Source organism: Lepidochelys olivacea (genome assembly GCF_965140295.1).
Source record: "Lepidochelys olivacea isolate rLepOli2 genome assembly, chromosome: 16".
NCBI lineage: Eukaryota > Metazoa > Chordata > Testudines > Cheloniidae > Lepidochelys > Lepidochelys olivacea.
This window is the reverse complement of record NC_140426.1, coordinates 8,108,533-8,130,283: the sequence shown is the minus strand read 5'-3', so window position 1 is coordinate 8,130,283 and position 21,751 is coordinate 8,108,533. Positions and strand designations below refer to the sequence as shown.

At 53.1% G+C, this 21,751-nt stretch overlaps 1 protein-coding gene across 1 annotated transcript in view; it reads right to left on the bottom strand.

Annotated features, from left to right (window-relative positions):
- Positions 1-20,448, bottom strand: part of UAP1L1 (UDP-N-acetylglucosamine pyrophosphorylase 1 like 1) — a 34,965-nt gene extending 14,517 nt beyond the window's left edge. The window contains exons 1-2 of the mRNA XM_084650266.1: positions 20,044-20,448; positions 2,304-2,508 (exon numbers count right to left, since the gene is read on the bottom strand). Coding sequence (XP_084506392.1) covers positions 2,304-2,508; positions 20,044-20,332 — 494 coding nt within the window. The 5' untranslated portion in view covers positions 20,333-20,448. The remainder of the gene's footprint in view (positions 1-2,303; positions 2,509-20,043) is intronic.
- Positions 20,449-21,751: the final 1,303 nt, after the last annotated feature.

Here is a 21,751-nt window from a genome sequence, read left to right as displayed (position 1 = left end):
GATTTGCTCAGGTCCCCCCAAACTGGGAGCCGCCGTATTGCCACTCAGCTCCAGCAAGAGTGAGCTTTGCTGCTGCTAAGCTCCATGTCTCCTGTCCAGCACATCCAGTGTGTCTGTCTTGCCAGCAAACCCTTCAGGACTCTGCCAGACCAAACTGGCTTTGCAGTAACAATCAGTGAACCCCAATTCCCGAGCTCCCCCGATATGTCCATCTGCAGCGGTCAATCCCTCTCACCAGACACTCACAGAAGTTTGCTACCTCCGAAAGGAGAGGGCACACATGAGCAGGTTAGCTGAAGACCCGCACTTCACTAAAACAGGACTGAGATGGTTTTGTGATAAAACAAGAATAAAGTTTACTAACAAGGGCCATAGGTGCCAGTGATTTCAAGTACGAGTGAAAGAGATATGAAAGGTGACAAGCCAAACACACTTTCTACAGACTAAAACTTAACTTCAGCAAGTTACAAGCTTTGTTAAGCAGCAGTCTCACCTATAGTTAGTTCCCAGAGACCTCAATCTCATTGGCTGAAGGAGCCACCTTTCTCAGATTTCAAGTGCTCTGGCCTCGTGTCTCTCAGGTGATGGAAGCTCAAATGGCTTTCTGTTTCTGCTTAAATTTCCCAAAAGCCATTGTCTCTGTTTCAAGAGCCAGGCAGGCTTCGTGGGGGTGCGGCCTCCATCCCACCTCGTGATTGTTAAGTGGTTATCTACCCGCATTTGCGAGTTTGATGGCTTGGTTTACCTTATATGTAAATGTACTTCCATTGTTTCTGTCTTTGCCTTGATCAATTTACATTGAAGAGACAGTCAAGCTGGTGAAACGGCATTCCTTTGTCAAGGACAGGCTGGGTTTATATACTGTTTGCCAAACATATTTTAAGAACATACTTCCAGCACACATCTGTAATAATTCTTTATAGACCACCCGTACATACATCACACAATAATATTAGTGACCAGCGTGTCCCAAATTTGTGTAGGATACCTTACAGGACACCTTTTAGATAATGATTATGACAACAGTGAGTTGGGGCATTAAATGTGTCAGGCCTGAGGTGAATTATGGTACAATGTGCCCTCTGCTCCCAGGGGCACAGCTGGATTCCTCCTGGCACCTGGACAGCCCCAGGAGGAGCTAAAAATGGAAGAGCAATTTTAAGAATTGCTGTTCAGGATTTCCTTGTTGGAGTGACAGCAAGAAGCTAAGTGGAAACGGAGGTCAACGGGCACTTAACCTGGGACAGGCGGAGGTGTCATTTACCAACACAGTAATAGGATGAGTGCTATGTCTCAAAAACTGTGCAATAGGATTTGCCCATCCATAAGCAGGCATCAAAGGAAGGCAAGAGGCATTCATGTCCTACCAGCTCTCAGTATGCCTGGGGTATGGCTATGAAGGGTCTGAGATAGACACTTCGGTACTACAGTGAAGGGGAATATATAAGAAGCTAGACAGTCAGGTTGTGGTTGAAAAGGCAGCATGGTCCAGTGGATACGGCACCAGCCCTGCAGTGACCTGCTAGGTGAGCTTGGGAAAATCACTTCCCTTCTCTGTGTCACCATTCCCCCTCCCATCCTTTGTCTGTCTTGTTTATAGACATTGGAAGCACTGTCCCTAAACTTTTTGGCCCGAGGGCCACATCTGGGTATGGAAATTGTATGGAAGGCCATCAACGCTCACAAAATTGGGGGTTGGGGTGAGGGAGGGGGTGAGGGCTCCAGCTGGGGGTGCGGGCTCTGGGGTGAGGCTGGGGGTGAGGGGTTGGGGGTGCAGGAGGGTTCTCTGGACTGGCACCGAGGGGTTCGAGGGCAGGAGGGGTATCATTGCTGGGGCAGGGGGTTGGGGCATGGGAGGGGGTCAGGGGTGCAGGCTCCTGGCAGCACTTACCTCAAGCAGCTCCCAGAAGCAGTAGCATGTCCCCCCTCCAGCTCCTACGTGGAGGTGCAACCAGGCTGCTCTGCATGCTGGCCCGTCCGCAGGAGCTGCCCCTGCAGCTCCCATTGGCCACGCTTCCTGGCCAATGGGAACTGCAGGGGTGGTGCTTGGGGCAGGAGCAGCATGCGGAGTCCCCTGGCTGCTCCTACATGTAGGAGCCGGAGGAGGAAAAAGCCACTGCTTCCAGGAGCACCGGAGAAGGGCAAGCCCCGGACCCTGCTCCCCAGAGGGAGCTCGAGGACCGGATTAAAATGTCTGGAAGGCAGCATGCGATCTGCAGGCCATAGTTTGCCCACCCCTGCTCTAGGAGTTACTGTATTCTAACAGCACCTGTACCATGTAGACTCAACATCATGTTACCTACCATGGGATGGTACACGTTGTGCTGTATTTCTTGCTGGCAAGCTGCTCCAGTTTGCGGATTCTTTCTGCCTGGATCTGATACAGGGTCTTACCACTGGGCAGCCCCACGCTGTACATCCCCTTGGGATAGGCCACACCCAGGCGGGTTCCTTGCCCTCCAGCCAGGAGCAGCAGTGCTACTTTGTTCTGTGAGATCTGACGGAAACCTGCTTGGGACAGAGGCCCCACGAGAGAAAACAAGGGGAAGGAAACGGACAGATCAGCAAACAAAAAGAACGAGGGCTCTGTGCACCTCTGAAGGGGCACAGGAGCTCAGTGCTGTATAGACAAGAATGAAGCTTCTCCATGTGATAGAGATGGACCATTCTCCCCATTTTTTAGGTCAGGAAATTGAGGCACCGAGAAATTAAGCAAGTTCTCAAAGGTTACGTGTAACACCACACCCCTTGGTGGGTCGCCAACAGCCTGGATTGAACCTTTGACCTCCTGATCCTAAAGCATGAACCTCTAATTAGTGCTGACATTGGTACGTTGATGGTAAAGCGCTTTTCTTCTCTGGGTACGGTTTGCAAGTTACCACAAATGGGCAACACCCACTATGAACCAATTGTGAGGTACCCCCTTGTGGCAAACGCTGAAATCTGCAGGAGAAAGGGGTAAAGCCCCGTGTATTGCTGTGGTCTATCAGCTCTGCAAGGTTACAAAGAGTAACATCTTGCTTTTGACTCCAACACACAGCGAACAGACAAACTGAATAAGGAGCCATTTTTTTCCTGACCACTTTAAACCTGAAGAAAAGCAACCAGCTCTCCAAATTCGCGATCAGAAGGAAGAGGCCTGTGGCTGTCGTGACGTGATCTCACCTCGGCCAGCATCACAACACAAAGCAAAGATTCGGCTTCCAACAGTAAAAGCAATGGACCAAACCCCTCACTGGTGTCAGTGGCATTACTGTACATGAAAGATGCACTGGGCCCATTGGCTAAGAGCTTGATGTCAGCATCCGTTCTTTGTTTGCTGCCAGCTCTGTGTTTGTCCATGTTAGAAGGCTCAGATCCACCCTGGTGATATATTCAGGCAGAGGGGGGATATTATCACTTCCAAAATAGCTACTAATGGCAAAACAATAGCACTTAAGAAAGCTAATTACACAACACTGTAATTGCATACCATGGTGTCACTGCTCAGCACACTGCAGTTAAAGGAAGAGAGAAAACATCTCGGCACACAGATCACTTTTCCATCCCGCAATTAGGCAAAAACTTTACAACAACCCATAATAAGGTCCAATCACTTTGAGCATTTACGAGAAGTTAAACTCCAAATGGGATAGTACTGAAGTTAAGAAAACCCATATCCCTACTGGAGCGGAAAATGGGAATGATGGGGCCTTTTTACAATGCTCAGCAGGCCTCCAAATGCATTTGCTCCCCCTCTTATGGATCCCTCCTTGCTGCTACCCACTTTCATCTTCTCGCAGCTTCTTCCTTCAAGGCCACTCTCTGAGCAGTTCTCTCCCCCACTTCCACTCTGAGCCACAGGTTTCAGAGTGGTAACCGTGTTAGTCTGTATCAGCAAACACAACGAGGAGTCCTTGTGGCACCTAAGGGTACATCTACAGTACAAAATTATTTCAAAATTATTCTATTCCAATTTTCGGAAGCTATTTTATACATTCGATCCTCTGTGTCTCCACTAAAGCGCGTGAATTCGGCAGATTGCGTCCACAGTACCAAGGCTAGCATCGATTGTCGGAGTGGTGCACTGTGGGTAGCTATCCCACAGTTCTCGCAGTTCCCGCCACCCACTGGAATTCTGGGTTAAGCTCCCAGTGCATGATGGAGCAAAAACATTCTCGTGGGTGTTTCTGGGTGTGTGTTGTCAGAAAGCTACGGCAGACAATCGTTTTGCGCCTTTTTGGCATGCAGACGCCATACTGCTTTCAGCAGATGGTGCACCGCTGCTCTCCTGCTACTATGAATCCACCTCTCCAACTCAGCTCTGCCCGGCCATCGTGAACTGAGCAGCCCATCTTCCACCGCCAACTCTGCTCTCCCGCTATTGCCATGCTTCCAAGCTTCTCCATGTTGTCTGTGCTGGGCTCCCACCTCCGTGAAAGCCACAGAAGACAACCATTTTCAGCCGTTGTTCGGCTACCGCGAACCGAACAGCACAGCTTCCGCCGCCAACTCTGCTCTCCTACATTTCGTGCCCTTTTTCCAGGATTACCCGTGCAGGCGCCATAGCCATGGAGCCTGATCAGATCTCCGCTGCAGTTTTGACCATTGTAAATACCTCGCGCATTATCCAGCAGTATGTGCAGTATCTGCAAAACTGGGCGAGGAAGCGACGACCGCGCGATTACTATACTGATGAGGACATGGACACAGACATTCCTAGAAGCATGGCATGTGGCGATTGGGAGATCTTGGTGGTGTTGGGTCAGGTTCATGCTGTGGAACGCCAATTCTGGGCCCGGGAAACAAGCACAGACTGGTGGTACCACATAGTGTTGCAGGTATGGGATGATTCCCAGTGGCTGAGAAACTTTCGTATGAATAGGGCCACTTTCATGGAACTTTGTGACTTGCTGTCCCCTGCCCTGAAGCACAAAGACACCAAAATGAGAGCAGCCCTCACAGTTGAGAAGCGAGTGGCAATAGCCCTGTGGAAGCTTGCAATGCCTGACAGCTACTGGTCAGTCGGGAATCAGTTTGGAGTGGGGAAATCTACTGTGGGGGCTACTGTGCTGCAAGTAGCCAATGCAATCATTGACCAGCTGCTATCAAGGGTAGTGACTTTGGGAAATGTGCAGACCATTGTGGATGGCTTTAATGTGCTGGGGTTCCCTAATTGCGGCGGGGCAATAGTCGGAACGCATATCCCTATCTTGGCCCTGGAAAACCGGGGCAGCCAGTACATAAACCGCAAGGGGTACTTTTCCATGGTGCTGCAAGCACTGGTGGATCACAAAGGACGTTTCACAGACATCAGTGTGGGATGGCTGGGAAAGGTGCATGACGCTCGCATCTTCAGGAACTCTGGTCTGTTTGAACAGTTGCAGGAAGGGACTTACTTCCCAGACCAGAAAATTACTGTTGGGGATGTTGAAATGCCTATAGTTATCCTCGGGGACCCAGCCTACCCCTTAATGCCATGGCTCATGAAGCCAGGCACAGGCACCCTGGACAGTAGTAAGGAGCAAGCAGTTCAACTATAGACTGAGCAAGTGCAGAATGGTGGTAGCATGTGCGTTTGGACGTTTGAAAGTGCGCTGGCGCAGTTTACTGACTCGGTTAGATCTCAGCACAACCAATATTCCCATTGTTATTGCTGCTTGTTGTGTGCTCCACAATATCTGTGAGAGTAAGGGGGAGACGTTTATGGCGGGGTGGGAGGTTGAGGAAACTTGCCTGGCAGCCAGTTTCGCACAGCCAGACAACAGGGCGATTGAAGAGTGAAGCAGGGTGCGCTGTACATCAGAGAAGCTTTGAAAGCCAATTTCATGACTGGCCAGGGTACGGTGTGAGAGTTGTGTTTGTTTCTCTTAAAGTTACCCACCCCCTATATATATATTAAAGAGAGAACAAAGGGGACACTATTTCTCAGTGAAACAGGCAATTCATAGTACACAGCACATATTCTTTCTGTACAAGGTCACATTTTGCCTCCTATACTGAAGTGCCTGCCACTTTTGGTGTGAGTAAGCCATCACACGCAGCCGGGCAACAGAATTCAGCTTGCAGGCAGCCTGCAGGCTCTCTGGGATGATCGCTTCACACAACACCCTCCCTGCCCCCCACACACACACACACTGTGGGGCTCCGATGAGGCTCTGAGCCAGGATGAGCCCTTTAAACTAAACGCGAACAGCCCAGCGTGGCTCCGATGAGGCTCTAAGAAGGGATGAGCCTTTTAAACTAAACGCGAACAGCCCAGCGCGGCTGGGTTTCCCCCTACCCCCCACCGTGTGGCTCCGATCAAGCTCTCACTCACCAGAAGTGCCTTCTCCAGGGTCATGGTCCGGGAGCATGCTTTGGGAGTAGGGGGAGGCTATTGGCTCCAGCGTTAAGAATAGTTCCTGGCTAGGGGGGAAAACAGATTCCCCACTTACCGCCTGTGCACTGTCCTCCTTCTCCTCCTCGTCCTCCAAAAACTCATCCTCCTTGCTCCGTGCTACTCCCCCCTTGCAGGTGTCCATGGACAGTGGTGGGGTAGTGGTGTCGTCACCCCCCATAATTGCATGCAGCTCACGGTAGAAGTGGCATGTATGGGGCTGTGATCCAGAGAGCCCGTTCGCCTCCCTGGCTTTTTCGTATGCTTGCCTGAGCTCCTTGATTTTTGTACGACACTGTTCTGTGTCCCTGGAGTGGCCTCTTTCCGTCATGGCCCTGGAGACTTTAGCATACTTATTTGCGTTCCTTTTTTGGAATGTAGTTCTGCCATAATAGATTTGTCTCCTCAACATGCAGTGAGATCCAGTACCTCCTGTTTGGACCATGCTGGAGCTCCTCTGCGAATCCGGGACTGCATGGTCTCTTGAGATGGTGGACTCGCATGGTCGCCTGTGATGGTGGACTGTGCTGATGGTGAGCAAACAGGAAATTCAAAAGTTCCCAGGGCTTTTACTGTCTACCTGGCTAGTGCATCAGAGTTCAGAGTGTTGTCCAGAGCGGTCACAAGGGAGCATTCTGGGATAGCTCCGGGAGGCCAATATCTTCGAATTGAGTCCACAGTACCTGAAACCCTGAACTGCGATCTCAATTTTAGTGTTACTCCACTTGCCGAGGTGGAGTACAGAAATTGGAGTAAAGAGCCCTTCAAATAAAAAAAAATGGTTTGGTCGTGTGGACGGAACCGGTTTTATTTCAAGGTAACTCAGCTAATTCTGAAATAACCACGTACTGTAGACCAGGCCTTAGGGACTAACAAATTTATTTGGGCATAAGCTTTCATGGGCTAGAACCTGATGATGCATCTGATGAAGTGGGTTCTAGCCTGCAAAAGTTTATGCCCAAATAAATTTGTTAGTCTCTAAGGTGCTACAAGGACTCCTCTGAGCCACAGTGAACCACTTTCCCAGATTTCAAAGCTGGAAGGGACATTGTGCTCATACAGTCTGTGAAACACAGGCCACAGGATTTTGCTGAATTAACTCCTATTTGAACTACAGCTTATCTTTTAGGAAAAGAGCCCATCTTGGTTTAAAAATTGCCAGTGGTGGAGAATCCACCACAACCCTTGGTAAGTTATTCCAATGGTTATTTATCCTCACTTGACTTTCACTAGGCAAGTGCCTCAGTTTGCCCATGTGTAAAAAGGAGTTTCCAACCTGAGTGGAGGTGGGTGTATAAGAATTCATTGATGCTGTTAGAGCCCGACATAAATGCAAAGAAACACTCAGGTCTTAAAATTAAAAGTCCTTATTCTGCTCTCAGCGGGCCTGCCCTCTCTCTTTCACACGCACGCCTCCCATCCGCCCCTTGCATGCTGAGGTGTTACTAGCTATGCTCTTTCGGACTGCGTGCTCGGTGCGACGGCACGCGAGGCTAAGCTCAGCAAAACGAAGGCTGGAACCAGGTGAAAGAACAGATGAGCTATGCCAACAAGGTTCCCACTTTGGGGATTTTTAGCTCTGAGTGCAGGAGTAGCGTGCATGTGTTCATTCTCCACTAATCGCCTCTAGAACTGGAGGCTTTTTTACTTAAACTTATGTTCCTCTCAGAAAGGAAGGGATGTGATACTGACTAGTGCAAAACTCTAGACACAAGCTGATCAGCTTTAATTGCGGGCAAAACTCATGAAATACTGTGCAGCCACTGTGATGCTGGCAGACCAGGTGCCAGCTCATGCCAAAGCCCAAAGCCAATTCACTTGTGTATTAGTATCGATTAAAGTGGTTATTAATTGCATAAGAATGTATTTGGTGTTTAAACTTCATGAAAACTAATGGGCTGTTACATGAATTGATCTCACTTATCTGTATCCTGTTATAATGTAATGGCAAACATTTACATTTTATATACCTCTGTAACTAAATAACCCATGAAATGAGAAAGAAGACTTGTGTAATGCAGATGAAGAACTTTAGCAGAGAAGTGCTAATTCGTGCACATTTGAGGGCAAATGATCATTGTGTGATGACCGGAAATCTTCTCTCTCCACCAATCAAAGAAAGAGCCCATCTGGCTGGTGACCCTGCCAGCTTGTTTTCTGTGAGAAGGAGCTATAAGCATGGATTCAGGGAAAGATCCTGTATCTCTGGACTGTTTGGACTCTTAGAGGTGGGTACCAGATGCAAAGCAGAGACAATCTGGGTACCCTGAAAAGACCTTTGGGGAACTGGAATTATAGACTGTGACTCACCCGTACATATATTTTACCTGCTTTAGCCTCTCAATAACTCTCATTTCTTTTTCTTAGCTAATAAACCTATAGTTAGTTTACTATAAAATTGGCTGCCAGCATCATCTTTGGTGGGAGATCTAGAATACGGCTCTACCTGGATGAGTGATTGGTCTCTTGGGACTGGGAGTAACCTGGAATATTTGTGATTTTTGGTATAAGTGACCATGTATCACTGAGTCCAACTTGTCACGGTGGCAAGACAGACTGGAGAGTCTACGGAGACTGCCTGGGACTGCATGGTAACACTGGTTTAGTGATCCAGGAGTTCACATTTGGTATTGGCGTGGTGAAATCTAATTATAAAACACACCACTAGTGTGGGGTGTCCGCCCTGCTTTTGATAGTCTGTCCTGAGGCAGGCACTCATGGTCATGAGCCACTTCAGACAGCATGACAATCAACACTGGACTCTGCTAAGCACAGTTCTAGAAGCAAGCGGATCAGGTTCAGTTGCAGGCAAAAATCATGAAATACTGTGTGGCCACGTGGGGTGTTGTGATGGCTTAAAAATGGACAAAGAGGTCAGCATCAAAAACAGAGTCTGTGGGGGAAGGGAGATCATTCCCAGAAATTGGAGGTAGACTCTTAGGCCTGGTCTACACTCAGATTTTATACCAATTTAACTATTTTGGTAGTTAGCCAAAATAATTAATTGCTACAAGCCCTTGTGTGGATGCAGTTATACCCATGGAAAGATGCCTTACAACAGTATAATTTTTCTTCCTTCCTTTACAGGAATAAACTATACTGGTATAAGTATCTTTATACCAGAATAGCTGTATCCACACTGGGGGATGGGTATGTATGTACCACTTAACTGTACCAGTATAGTTAAAGCACCACAATTTGTGTGTGCATGGACAAGGCCTTGCAAAGCTGGTGCAGTGATGATCAGAAAGGCAAAGGCCCTAGAATGGCCAGTTCATTGAGTTTTGCCTATCACTCTTCCAGAGGGAACAAGATAAAGCATAAGGCTTGATTACAGCAGACAAATAAATGGTGCATGGTAACGTCCCCAAGCAGGGAGCACCCGTAGCGATTAACATTTGTCACACCGTCTGTTAGCACTCTTGTGTTTAAGAAGTTGGCTGGATTTGTCAGCTTAATTATCTGCAGACAACTTAAAAAACAATAGCAGATGGACTCAGGCTTGGAGCCTCAGCGCAAGGCGAAGGTGGGCTGCAAATGTCAGTGCCAAGACGCTAAAGGGATGTCCGTGCAATGACTGAACAAATGCCATAAAACAAGAGTGTAAGAAACTCTCTCAGGTATAGCCTAACAGGGATGTTAAATAAAATGGACGTATATTTATCAAATATAGGTAGAAAACTCCCTGTGCACATCTAATTGGCTCTCGACACGCGATTACTCTCTTTTTGATGCGAGCGAGCGTCTGGCACATATGCTGGCACAGCTTGCTGCATGGGTCTATCTTAACGACCCCAGAGGGAGAAGAGGAACTAAGGGAACAGCAGCGCATAAAGAAGCATATCTCCTTTCACTCGGGAGCTGGCATCAAACTAGGCCAGTTCAATGAGCATTGGAGGTAGCAAAGGGCTGTATCTGGAGTGTTCCGCTCCTGCTCCCATAGTGCCTTGGACTGAACGTCGGCTAATCTAAACCTTTAGCAAAACTGATCTGTACATTCGCACACCTAGGCGGGATTATTCTATGCAAGAAGGTTCCTAAGATAGCACCTCCAAGTTTCAGAGTAGCAGCCGTGTTAGTCTGTATTCGCAAAAAGAAAAGGAGGACTTGTGGCACCTTAGAGACTAACCAGTTTATTTGAGCATGAGCTTTCGTGAGCTACAGCTCACTTCATCGGAGATGCAGCACATTTAGCTCCAGCGGCAGGTTCAATTCCAGCTCAGGTATTTACATTTTGCCTTCACAAATTCCTTCCATCATCGATCAATATTGTCTCTTTGTTTCCTTGTGCGCCCCCATCTTATCCATCTCTTGACTTATACTCAGACTGTCAGCTCACTGGGGCAGGGACCATCTTGTTCTGGGTCTGTACAGCACCTAGCACAGTGGGGTCCTGCTCCATGACCAGGGCTTCCAGGCACTACAGTAATACCCAAAAATAACAACCAAGGTATTCTTCGCTTCTCTCCTAGAAACGCTGCAAAATGGTGTTGCTGACACATAATGGACAGTGGATGAGAAGCTGGATATGAGTCAGCAGTGAGCCCTTGTTGCCAAGAAGGCTCATGGCATATTGGGCTGCATTAGTAGGAGCATTGCCAGCAGATGGAGGGAAGTGATTATTCGGCACTGGTAAGGCCACATCTGGAGTACTGCGTCCAGTTTTGGGGCCCCCACTACACAAAGGATGTGGACAAATTGGAGAGAGTCCAGCGAAGGGCAATGAAAATTATTAGGTTTGAGACACATAACTTATGAGGAGAGGCTGAGGGAACTGGGCTTATTTAGTCTGCAGAAGAGAAGAGTGACGGGGGATTTGATAGCAGCCTTCAACTACCTGAAAGGGGGTTCCAAAGAGGATGGATCTAGGCTGTTCTCAGTGGTAGCAGATAACAGAACAAGGAGCAATGGTCTCAAGTTGCAGTGGGGGAGGTTTATGTTGGATATTAGGAAACACTATTTCACTAGGAGGGTGGTGAAGCACTGGAACGGGTTACCTAGGGAGGTGATGGAATCTCCTTCCTTAGAGGCAGTGGGAAGCTGGAGCCGGTTCGCACGAACCAGTTGTTAAATTTTGAACCAGTTTTAGAACCGGTTGTTAAAAATTGTTAGGGCTCCCTGAGCTCCGGGCCAGGGAGGCTCCTCCGGCCCCTCCCCAGCCTTTCCCACTCTCCCAGAGCCTCGGCGTGCCGGGCTGCCGGCGCTCTAGACCGCTCCTGGGCAGCTTGGCAGCTCCTGCCGCTTTGGGGTGGGGCTGCGAGCTCCAGCGGGCCGCGCGGCATCCACACACGCTGCCCTGAGCAGCATGGTAAAGGGGCCTGGCCAGGGCTGGGAGGAGGGGATGGATAAGGGGCAGGGAGCGGTTGCAGGGGGCAGAGGTTCTGGGGGGCAGTCAGGGGATGGGGGATGAGGGGGAGGTTGGGTAGGTGTGGGAGTTCAGGGGGGGGTCTGTCGGGCAGGGCTGGTGCAACCACTAGGCGGCCGCCTAGGGCGCCAAGTGGTTGGCGGCGCCCAAAAGCCGTGCCCCACAAAGTTTTTTTGAACAGCGGAACACAAGGCTGCCGCTGCTCCCGGCCTCCTGGCTCCAGAGCGGCCGGCTGCGGCGCGGCCAGTCCCTCCCCCGGCGAGAAGCCAGCAGCGGAGTGGGGAAGGGGAGGGTCTAGCATGAGAAGCTGCGCCCGAGCCGAGCTCCCCGCCGCCCCGGGGCTCTCAGCGGCAGCTGCTGCCGCCGAGAACCCAAGGACGGCGGGGAGTCCGGCTCGGGCGCGGGGGGCCTGGCTGCCTGCACCGCCGCTGAGAGCCCCGGGGGCGGCGGGGAGCCCGGCTCGGGCACGGGGGGCCTGGCTGTCTGCACCGCCGCTGAGAGCCCCGGGGGCGGCGGGGAGCCCGGCTCGGGCGGCGGGGGGCCTGGCTGCCTGCACCGCCGCTGAGAGCCCCGGGGGTGGCGGGGAGCCGGCTCGGGCACGGGGGGCCTGGCTGTCTGCACCGCCGCTGAGAGCCCCGGGGGCGGCGGGGGGCCTGGCTGCCTGCACCGCCGCTGAGAGCCCCGGGGGCGGCGGGGAGCCCGGCTCGGGCAGGGGGGGCCTGGCTGCCTGCACCGCCGCTGAGAGCCCCGGGGGCGGCGGGGGGCCTGGCTGCCTGCACCGCCGCTGAGAGCCCCGGAGGCGGCGGGGAGCCCGGCTCGGGCGCGGGGGGCCTGGCTGCCTGCACCGCCGCTGAGAGCCCCGGGGGCGGCGGGGAGCCCGGCTCGGGCAGGGGGGGCCTGGCTGCCTGCACCGCCGCTGAGAGCCCCGGGGGCGGCGGGGAGCCCGGCTCGGGCAGGGGGGGCCTGGCTGCCTGCACCGCCGCTGAGAGCCCCGGGGGCGGCGGGGAGCCCAGCTCGGCACGGGGAAGAAGGCGCAGCTGCGCTCTGCTCTTCGGGCGGAGAAGCTGGGGTGTCTACTCTGCCAGCAAGGTACCTAGCCAGGCCGCAGGGAGCCGCACGGGCCTGCGGACTGCCGGTGGGTGGGCAGGTCCAGTCCCTGGCCTGGGGAATGGTGTATGTGGGACAACCCGGGCACCCCTCCCCCAGCCAGTGCCACCTCCTCCAACACCCACCGACCAGCTACCTTCTCCCCTGTACACCCCCCCGCCCCAACAACTCACCCTGTCCTGCCACTTTTGCCTCTAGGCAACCTCCACCCGGCAACCCTCCCCCAGCCAGCCACGGTCACCCCCATCCCCCGCCTGCCATCTCCTCCTCCTGCCCACTCCTCCCTTGTGCAAAGCCCTCCCTGCCACCTTCACCCCCCTGCAACAACCCCGGGCACATACACACCCCTGCCTGCCAGTCCCTTGCAACAACCCCCTCCTGCCCACTTCTCCCTTGTGCCACTCCCTCCCTGCCACCGCACCCCCTGCAATGAGCCCCTTTTGCCTCTTGGCACATCCCTTAAATCAGAACTTTTTATAGGGAACCAGTGGTTAAGATTTTGGCAGCTCATCACTGCTTAGAGGTTTTTAAGGCCCGGCTTGACAAAGCCCTGGCTGGGATAATTTAGTTGGGGTTGGTCCTGCTTTGAGCAGGGGGTCGGACGAGACGACCTCCTGAGGTCTCTTCCAACCCTGATAGTCTATGGTTCTATGAACCAGGTGGCTGCATTCCAAGGTGTATTGAAACAGCACAGGGTGTTTTCCTGCTCCCCTTGAAGTCATTGGAAGTTTTGCCATTGACTTCAATAGGCGCAGGATTGGGCCAACAGTGTGCAAAGCATTCTGGATCCTTCAGCGTAAGAGGTGCTCTACCAACACGTGGCCTTTATTACTGGGGTGTAACAGCAATCTTCTTGGATTGAAAGCTTGTAAAAATAAGGACTATGGTGTCCTCTGTGAGTGGATATACAGTAGCTGGAACTACTGGAATACAAATTAGCAATAATTAAGCTTTGTGCTTTTAGGGTTTTAAGCAAAATGATCAAAATCATGGATCCGGTCCCACTTCTTGATTACAAATACATAGATCAGGGCTGCAGGAAGCGGCGTGGGCCGAGGGATGTGCTGGCCGCCCTTCCCACCCCCATTGGCCTGGGACAGCAAACCGCAGCCAGTGGAAGCTGCGATCAGCCGAACCTGCCGATGCAGCAGGTAAAGAAACTGGCCCCAGCAGCCAGGGGCTTTCCCTGCTAGGCTGCGTGCCAAAGGTTACTGATCCCCGACGTAAATAATGCTCATGACAAATGATTAATTTGAATGCTGATTCCTGCAGGCAATTGAAAAATATGCAATGTTCTCCGAAAAACAGTCTGATCTGTTTTCTGTAGTATACAAAAAGCCCAGCAAAGAGGCAGTGTTGGTCCATAATTACCCTCCAAATATTGCTGTGAGCCTCTTTTTGCATATAAAGTGAACACAGAAATAGATCCTGCAGGAAGGATGGACTGATCCTTTCTGCCAAACAATCTGCACCGACACAATTACAACAGTGCTCAGTGCGGGAAGGAGAAAGCAAAACCCCCAGATGCTGCACAACAGAGCTGAGCAGCGGGGCACAACACTCACACAAGCCCTACAGAGCAGCAGATTGGACCCCTTAACAAAAGAGAACCCGTCCATAAATTTAGGCCCAACATTTAGATTTTGTAAAAATAAGACAGAAGAGGAGTTTAAAAAGCCTGAGACAAATAGAAATCTTCCAGAATTTACAAGAGGGGGAAGGAGGCGTGTCATTCTTTGAAACACACCACCTTCCCCTGGTCAGATCACTCCTGACTTCAGGTGGAAATCAAGACTATCCCTATCTCTCTAGGCTAAAGGAAACTATCACCATGATCTTCCCCCAAGAATTCATACCCCCTCTCCCCCCAGATTCCCAAGTTAACTTACAAAGGATTCTACCCAATCCAGAAGACAATGACTGGAAGCACTTGCCAACCCCTGCAGTGACTCCCTGACAATATGCTAGGTCCAAAGGATACATCTACACTGCAAAAAAACCAAACCACCACAGCAGCAACTCTCAAAGCCGGAGTCTACAGACCTGGACTCTTGGGTCATGCATTATGGGGGCACAAAAGTAGTCGTGTAGAACTTCCCGCTCAAGCTCTGAGATGCACCCCCTCGCCGGTTCTCAAAGCCCGAGCTCCAGCCCAAGCAGAAACATCTACATGACTATTTTTAGTGTTGTAGTGAGAGCCCCAAGAGCCCAGGTCTCTAGACTGAGGCTCTGAGACTTGACGCCATGTTTTTTGTTGTTTTTTTTTGCAGTGTAGATGTACCCAGCATGCCCTCTCCCATCTCACCACCCACAGAGATTGTCACAGTTATCTGGCAAAACAGCTCCCAGATGAAGAGCAGCTGGCCAGGCAAGACTGCTCGGATACTGGCTGGAAGAAGAAAGCCCTCTGAAGAGCTCACCTCCCTCTAGAGAAACATTTCCCAAAGTTTTGAAAGCTGAACCATCCCTCCACCCCGCACTTTCAAGAGAATGAAACCAATCACAATCCCCTCCTCGCCCACCATGGGGGAAATTGCACAGCCGCTGCTCTGTGCTGCCCCCCTGTAGCTAGTCCTTCATCACCACCCCCAGGGTGGCACACCCCACACTTTGGAAAACTGTTCTATAAGATCCTCTGCTACCAAAGCTACCTGACCTCAAATTATTGAGCTACCCTGCAACCTTGAGAGGTGGATTTGGGGATTCCTCAATGCTACTGAGCCCTCAGAGAGTCACAGCAGCAGAAACGGCGCACTCCCACCTCCATATGACCAGAAGACTTCACTCCACCCTCCAAGACACAGGGCTTGCCACAATGCTCCACACACGTGTGACCTCCAAGCTCAGTTTTGTGTCTCATAGCTAGACATGACATTGAATGCCCTGAAAAAGCTCCCACTGGTACAAAATATTGCAGCCCACCTAGGTGGCAACATAAGCCACCCTGAACACATGACATGGTCCTGTTCTTTGCATCGGCTCCTGTCATAACCATACAGCTAAGCGTAGCCTAGAATTCCTCCTTACCTGAAGCTCAAATAACCTGGTTGGCACCTGACCAAAGGGACCAATGGGGAAAGAAGATACTTTCAAATGGGGGTGGGGGGAAGGCTTTGTTGGTGTGTTCTCTGGGGAAAGCAGAGAAGCATCAGGTCAAAAAAAAAAAACTCCTTCTCCTATAAACCATCCTGTACAAGTCTCCGATATTACAAAAAGAGTAAGTAAATCAGGCAAGGTGCGTTAGATTACCTTTTGTTTTCATCTTGTGAATTTTCCCTTTGCTAGAGGGAGGTTTATCCTGTTTTTTTGGTAAAAGTTTTGCCTAGAGGGGAATCCTCTGTGTTTTGAATCTGATCACCCTGTAAAGTATTTACCATCCTGATTGTACAGAGGGGATTCTTTTACCTTTTCTTTAAATAAAATCCTTCTTTTAAGAACCTGACTGATTTTTCCATTGTTCCAAGACCCAGGGGTTTGGGTCTTTGATTATTTTGTAACCAATTGGTTAGGATATTATTCTCAAGCCTCCCCAGAAAAGAGGGTGTAAGGGCTTGGGAGGATTGCTGGGGGAAGAGGAACTCCAAGTGGTCCTTTTCCCTGGTTCTTTGTTAAATCACTTGGTGGTGGCAGCATTACTTAAACCCAAGGTACAAGGGAGAATTTGTGCCTGGGGAGTTTTTAACCTAAGCTGGTAGAAATAAGCTTAGGGCGTCTTTCATGCGGGTCTCCACGTCTGTACCCTAGAGTTCAGAGTGGGGAGGGAACCCTGACAGCTCCCCACTGAAAGCAGAGTCCAGAGCTCTATGCCGATCCTCAGAGCTCTCCCTAGCTACATGAGAGAGTCTCTTTCTCCACAAACACAACCTTCCACACCAGCTGCAACCCACAAGAACAACACAACTGTGAACCAAAAGGGCAGGCTCATGAATAGAGGAGACAGACCATCACAGGAGCTAGATCTAGACCAGGGGTGTCAAATACCAGGCCCATGGCCAAAGCCAGTCCATTTCACGTATTTATGCAAGCAGCAGGTCACAGTTAGACTCTAGGCTGTTTTTTTAACTAAGTTTTTAGCCTCTGGTTTCAAAGCAAACCTTCTCATTGTCAGTACCAGGTTTACAATGGTGGACCTGTCTAACCCATCCACACAGCTGGGTCTGGCTCCTTTCCCGGGGCAGTCCAGTGCCCAGGCCTTGCTCTGGCTGGTTTATAAACAATGCCCTCGCACTGGGCTGTGTGGAGCGAGGCTGCCTGCGCCACGTCATGCCCCAACGCCCCCGTGGGGCCCCACAAATAGGTTTGGCGTCAGGCCCACAAAAGGTGAATCCGGCCCTGCTCAGAGTGACCCAAGCGTAACTGGCGTCTGCCCAAGTCTGCACATAGCCTGCACTGCTCTAAATGTTTACGTCCATGTGTGGAATGAATTTCATTACGTGCACCAATATGGAGGTGATGTGTGACACACCATCTTCATATCGGTGCACATAACAGAAGCCATGTGGTGGGGGCGGGGCCGAGGGGCTCGGAGTGTGGGAGCGGGCTCAGGGTTGGGGCAGAGGGCTCTGGCTGGGGGTGTGGGCTCTGGGGTGGAGCTGGGGATGAGGGGTTCAGGGTGCAGGAGGGGGCTCAGGATTGGGCCAGAGGGTTGGGTGCAGGAGGTGAGGGCTCCGGCTACGGGTGAAGGCTCTGGGGTGGAGCTGGGGACGAGAGGTCTTGTTCTTGGGTGCAGGAGGGGGCTCAGGGCTGGGGCAGAGGGTTGGAGTGCAGGGGGGTTCAGGCTCTGGGGTGAGGCCAAAGATGAAGGGCTTGGGGTGCAGGCTGCCCCAGAACTGTGGTGGGAGAGAGGACTCCCGCCAGCCCTCTCTTGCCGCAGCAGCTCGGGGCTGGGGGAGAGGCTGCGGCAGCTCCGGCTGGGCTGGGCTGGGCTGAGGGAGGGGTGCCTCTCCCCCAGTGAGGCAGGTCCGCCCTGGGGCAGAGACATCTCTCCCCGAGGCAGCCCTGAGCGGGGCTTAAAAGGCAGCTGCGCCGCTTAGAGGAAACTTAGCCTGAAACAATTACTCTAGGGCAGGGGGAGGCAAACTTTTTGGCCCAAGGGCCATACCTGAGTGGGGAAATTGCGTGCAGGAAGGGGCTCAGGGCAGGGGGTTGGGGTGCAGGAGGGGTGCGGCAGGGAGCTCAGGGCAGGGGATTAGGGTGCAGCAGGGGCTCAGGGCAGGGGGTTGGGGTGCAGGAGGGGTGCGGGGTGCAGCAGGGGGCTCAGGGCAGGGGGTTGGGGTGCAGGAGGGGCTCAGGGCAGGGGGTTGGGGTGCAGGAGGGATGAAGGGGTGCAGCAGGGGGCTCAGGGCAGGGGATTGGGGTGCAGGAGGGGTACGGGGTGCGGCAGGGGGCTCAGGGGATTAGGGTGCGGCAGGGACTCAGGGCAGGGGATTAGGGTGCAGGAGGGGTGTGGCAGGGTGCTCAGGGCAGGGAGTGGGGGTGCAGGAGGGGTATGGGGTGCAGCAGGGGGCTCAGGGCAGGGGATTGGGGTGCAGGAGGGGTGCGGGGTGCAGCAGGGAGCTCAGGGCAGGGGATTAGGGTGCAGCAGGGGCTCAGGGCAGGGGGTTGGGGTGCAGGAGGGGTGCGGGGTGCAGCAGGGGACTCAGGGCAGGGGTTTGGGGTGCAGGAGGGGCTCAGGGCAGGGGGTTGGGGTGCAGGAGGGGTGAAGGGGTGCAGCAGGGGGCTCAGGGCAGGGGATTGGGGTGCAGGAGGGGTACGGGGTGCAGCAGGGGGCTCAGGGGATTAGGGTGCGGCAGGGACTCAGGGCAGGCGATTAGGGTGCAGGAGGGGTGCGGCAGGGTGCTCAGGGCAGGGAGTGGGGGTGCAGGAAGGGTATGGGGTGCAGCAGGGGGCTCAGGGCAGGGGATTGGGGTGCAGGAGGGGTGCAGGGTGCAGCAGGGAGCTCAGGGCAGGGGATTAGGGTGCAGCAGGGGCTCAGGGCAGGGGGCTGGGGTGTAGGAGGGGTGCAGCAGGGTGCTCAGGGCAGGGAGTGGGGGTGCAGGAGGGGTACAGGGTGCAGCAGGGGGCTCAGGGCAGGGAATTGGGGTGCAGCAGGGCACTCAGGGGATTAGGGTGCAGCAGGGGCTCAGGGCAGTGGATTAGGGTGCAGGAGGGGTGCAGCAGGGTGCTCAGGGCAGGGAGTGGGGGTGCAGGAGGGGTACAGGGTGCAGCAGGGGGCTCAGGGCAGGGGATTAGGGTGCAGCAGGGCACTCAGGGGATTAGGGTGCAGCAGGGGCTCAGGGCAGTGGATTAGGGTGCAGGAGGGGTGCAGCAGGGTGCTCAGGGCAGGGGATTGGGGTGCAGGAGGGGTGCGGGGTGCAGCAGGGAGCTCAGGGCAGGGGATTAGGGTGCAGCAGGGGCTCAGGGCAGGGGATTAGGGTGCAGGAGGGGTGCAGCAGGGTGCTCAGGGCAGGGAGTTGGGGTGCGGGGTGCAGGAGGGGTTGGGGCTCCTTTTGTTCATTTTAAACCTGTTGCTTATTAATTTCCTTTGCTGGGGACCCCTAGTTCTTGTGTTATGAGAAGGAGTAAATCACACTTCTTTATATACTTTCTCCGAACCCCTCATGATTTTATAGTCCTCAAACATATTCCCCCTTTTCCAAGCTGAAAAGTCCCAGTCTTATTAATCTCCCCTCATACAAAAGCCGTCCCATCCCCCTCATCATTTTTGTTGCCCTTTTCTGAAGCTTTTTTTTACAAATGATGGGGCGATCACATCTGCAGGCAGTACTCAAGGTGCGGGCATACCCTGGATTTATATAGAGGCGACGTATTTTTTTATCCCTTTCCCAATGGGGCCCAACCTTCCGTTAGGGAGAGATTTCACCTGCCCCTCTGCAAAAGGGGGGTCAGTGGCTGGGCCCCCCTGCCTAACACCCAGCGGGATTCCGGGGAGCTGCGGCTGGGAGTAACCAGAGCCAGAGGGAGGGGAGCGGAGGGGAAGGACGGACCCAGGTCCAGCAGCCGCAGCGGCCCCAGCAGGGTACGAAGTAGCCGAGCGCTGGGCACGCGGCTGAGCCTCGGGGACGGTAATAGGGTGAGACACGGGGGAGCACCATGGGGAGCAACAGGGCCCCGGGGAGGAGGCATGAGGGTCCCAGGCGAACCGGCCCGTGCAAAGCTCGGGGGAGACCGTCGGCAGGCAGGACCCTCGCCCCGGGGTGGCTGGCTCACCCACCTTCCGCTTCCCATCGTGCCAGCGTGGCCGGCTCGCTGCGGCGGACGCTGCCCAGGAGCTCGGCCGGGACGGGCTCCATCCTGCGGCCCGAGCGCTCCAGGGGCCCCGGCTCCCGAGCGCCAGCCTCCGCCGCCCGCCGGCAGTGCTCGCCCAGCTCCGCCGCCCCCGGCAGCGCCAGGGCCGCCAGCAGCGCGGCGCGCTCGCCCGGCCCCAGCTCGGCCCAGAAGCGCAGCAGATGGGACTGGCCGGCCCGCTCCAGCCGCGCTCGGGTCTCCTCCGGCGGCGCCATGCCCGGCTCGGGACGCGCCCCGGCAGCCGGCTCCAGCCCTTGCTCCTTCGCTCGGCCCCGGGCTCAGCCTCAGCCCGGCCTTGCCGTCGGCCTCCGCTTCCTGATCCGGGCGGGGCGGGGACGGGGGCGGGCAGGGGGGAGAACGGGGGATAAGCAAAGCTGGGGCCGGTTGCAGGAGATGGGGCTGGGACAGGGGAAGACGGACGGCCAGAGGAGTGGGGGGACCGCAGGAGAAGGAGGGGCAGAGGGGGTGAAAGTTACCAAAAATGTGGGGGGAGAGGTGTCTTCCGTCTGGCTGCCTGGTCCATCTCAGCGCTCCCTCCCCGGGCTGTGCTGTTAAAGGCAGGGGGTAGCCCAGAGGTTCTCCGCCTTACCAGACTGCTGTGCCCCTGTCAGGAGTCTGATCTGGCTTGCGGACCCCCAAGGGTCACCTCACTTAAAAACTCCTTGCTTACAAAATCAGACATAAAAATAGGGAAGTGTCACAGCCCCACTGTTACTGAACATTGGCTGCCCCTCTCGTTTGTAGAATTCTAAAATGAATCCACTGGAAAAGAAATACTGTACTTACCTTTCAGTGTCTAGTCTAGAGCCCAGTATAAACAAGTCACTGTCTGTATGAAATTTTAGTTGGTACTGACTTCACTAGTGTTGTTTATGTAGCCTGTTGTAAAACTAGGCAACTATCTAGGTGAGTTGATGGACCCCCTGGAAGACCCCTGCGTATCCCCAGAGCTACACCTACCCCTGGCTGAGAATCACTGTTGCCTGTGTGAAATGCACTGTTTGTCTGAAAGGATGAACTGAGCTGCCTTCAGGTCAATGTGCCACCCTAAAAACGTTGCTCGTGATCATACGTTTTTGGTGTTTAAAGGGCTGACCCATTCCCGTCAATGGGGGTTTTGCCACTGACTGACATGGGAGCAAAATTAAGCCCTATAAGAATTCCTTGTCAGTTTACATCTGTGCGACCAGTCTGCGTATAGCCTCTTAGCAGTTCACAGGGTTGTCTTAACTGCTGTCCTCATTGACTGAATGGTATTCCATTTCCTGGATTCCCCTCTAAATACAGTTTCACTCACAACATTTATTTCTTTGAAAAATGGTATTTTATGATTATTTTTGTCCTTAATGCACCATCAGTTACTTTGTGCAGATGGATGTCATTGTGCTATTTAATATATGGTGTGAATAATAGTTAATTGAGTCTAGGAGCTGAGCAATCACATACAATTTTTCTTTCTACATGTATTTTTTCTCACCTACAACAGAAGTTTATCCTTAGTCTTTAAGTCATATGATGACAATGTGATTTCCAGGGTTTTCATCACCACTTTTTCCATTCCTTTAGATCCACCAATGAGAAATGCCTCTCTCAACCCTTTCCACTCTCTCCAGCAGCACCCTGCTTCTTCACAT